This window comes from Octopus bimaculoides, chromosome 18 (genome assembly GCF_001194135.2).
Source record: "Octopus bimaculoides isolate UCB-OBI-ISO-001 chromosome 18, ASM119413v2, whole genome shotgun sequence".
In the NCBI taxonomy this organism is placed as follows: domain Eukaryota; kingdom Metazoa; phylum Mollusca; class Cephalopoda; order Octopoda; family Octopodidae; genus Octopus; species Octopus bimaculoides.
In genome coordinates, this window is record NC_068998.1 from 54,610,484 (window position 1) to 54,612,983 (window position 2,500).

At 38.9% G+C, this 2,500-nt stretch overlaps 1 protein-coding gene across 1 annotated transcript in view; it reads right to left on the bottom strand.

The window, feature by feature from the left end:
- The window catches only part of LOC106875922 (sperm flagellar protein 2), a 102,750-nt gene that overhangs the window by 42,216 nt on the left and 58,034 nt on the right, over positions 1-2,500 (bottom strand). The window contains exons 22-23 of the mRNA XM_014924237.2: positions 1,288-1,364; positions 366-493 (exon numbers count right to left, since the gene is read on the bottom strand). Coding sequence (XP_014779723.1) covers positions 366-493; positions 1,288-1,364 — 205 coding nt within the window. The remainder of the gene's footprint in view (positions 1-365; positions 494-1,287; positions 1,365-2,500) is intronic.

A 2,500-nucleotide genomic window follows, 5' to 3' on the forward strand; every position in this document is an offset into this window, starting at 1 on the left:
ACACACACACATGTGTACGTGTGTGTGTGTGTGAGAGAGAGAGAGACAGACAGATGCATGCAGGCTTATGTGCAGGCATATAAGAATAGTCATGTCTGCTTTCGGCATGAGATTATCTGATTGAAAATCAATTACTGTATTTACATTCACAACAGACACTAAGCCCCATTGCTCTGTGCTTTTTGAAACTGTTGAATAAAATTTTCCTTAACTTCAAGCTTACTCGTGATAAATAAAAAAAAAGCAGCTGAAGGTTGGCATCAGGAAAAGCATCCGTCTGCCTCAAACTCCTCCTCCTCCTCCTCCTCCTCCTCCAACAATGAACAAAAGAAATCTTTTAATAAAATACCTGAATATTTCCTCACCTGATGCTGTAATAATAAGGCTTTATGCATTCTCGTTCTTTCCTTATTGCTCGAAACATTTTCTTACAGTTCTGCAGATAGGACTTCTCTATTAGTTTCCAATAAGAACTTAACAGTTTTACCATTCTCTGTCAATTAAAACAGAATCGTCTTTTTGAAACAACTAAACTGTGGCTCTCGGAGCTGCTTTGTGCAGCGGCCCCAAAGATCATACTGGGTTCCAGTGTGCATTAAGAGGAAAATTAAGTTTAAGAGGCATCTGTTGTAGTGTGCAAGAGAGAAGACTGGTCTAATCATGTGATGTGAATGAACGAAGACAGCTGCATAAAAAAGTGCTGGTGTCACGTAAAAAAGCACCCAGTACACTCTGTAAAGTGATTGGTGTTAGGAAGGGCATCCAGCCATAGAAACTATTCCAGAGCAGACAGCAGAGCTTGGTGCAGTCTTCTGGCTTTCCTAGTTCTTGTCAAACTGTTCTACCCATGCCAGTATGGAAGAGGGACATTAAATTATTATGAAGATGATGATGATGATATAAAGTTGGATAATGCCAGTTTATGGGATTACCTTAGGTTTCACATCCATAAAGGGCTTGGCTTTATGGCATATCATCAGAACCCAAAACCTATTACTTACATTTCTTTTTATAGATACATGTGTGCATGTGTGTGTGCATGTGTGTGTGCATGTGTGTGTGCATGTATGTGTGTGTGTGTGTGTGTGTGCTTATACCTGTATCTTGAGTTAAGTTCTTGTAGGTCCCCCAAAAATTAAACCTTGCCATTTGATAAATGGGGATCAATAAAATAATTACCAGGGTCAATATGACAGACAAAAAGCCTTGAAGGTGATGCCTCAGCATGGCCACAGTTCAATGAATGAAACAAGTAAAAGTCTGAAGAAATAAAAAAGTACAACTGACCATGTTAATCTCAAAATCCATGAACTCCCAGTCTGGAGAATCGGGTTCGAATGGTTCCGGTGCTTTCTCTTCAGGTTCTGAAGAAAGAATTTATGACAAACAAAAATAAACGAAAATAATCAAAGAGATTCTTGTATCTTGAGGGTCAATTACATCAACAAGCTTTCTTATTTCAGCACACACATAAATTAATCCTTATTTTTGCCATCCTACGGGTTTTTAGTCAACTATTAGTATCTGAAATCAGTCGTGTCATTATTGAATCTACAATGAAGATTTCAAACCAGGCAGAGATGTGTGATTAAAAAGTTCAATTATGAACCATGGGAATTTGGTTTCAGTCCTGAGTTGACCAAAGCCTTGTGGATGGATTCGGTAGACAGGAAATGAAAGAAGCTCTTCACAACTTTCTATAGAAACCATAAAAAATCAGGAGGTATGAGAAGTGAATATACTTGTTTAAGCACTTGTCGTCCTCAGGATTATGGCCATTTTGCAGTCATCTTCATGTGATAATAATTTCAGTGCTTAAGGAAGGAAATAGAGAGAGAGAGAGAGAGAGAGAGAGAGAGGTGAGGAATTGTTCTCTGGCAGGTGAGTATACTGGTCTCAAGGCTCACCAGTTGCACTTCAACATCATCACTCCAACGGCTGCAAATAACAAATAAAAGTCTACTTAAAAATCACGTCCCACCATTTTAAATAAAGAACACAGTGGACACCAGCGTATATTGTACCAGTTCCTGATGTAGAAAAGAAGGTGAGATGGTCACAACTGGAACTCCTTTCAGAGTAATATAGTCTGTAATAAAGCACTGGTCAGCCTAGGGGCTGTAGTTGAAGACACTTACCCAAAGTGTCATGCAGTAGGATTGAACCTGAGACCATGTGATTGCAAAGTGAGCTTCTTAACCATACAGCCATATACACACACAAATACATGATATTATATATTTCATAAATTAAGAGAAAACCACCAAGGGGGCAACGTTTCCATTCATTCTCATCTAATTTTACCAGCAAGCAGAATGGCGCCTACATGTGGTCTCTCAGCCTCCCAGGAATAGCAGCTAAATCACCAACAAATCACATTCTACTATCTTAAAAAAGGAAGAAGATATTAGATGATGTAGTACTAGGCATACTATATCCAAAATAAGAAAGGATAGCCATGGCTGGAGAGCCTTTGATCATAGTTTGCTGGATCACAGTG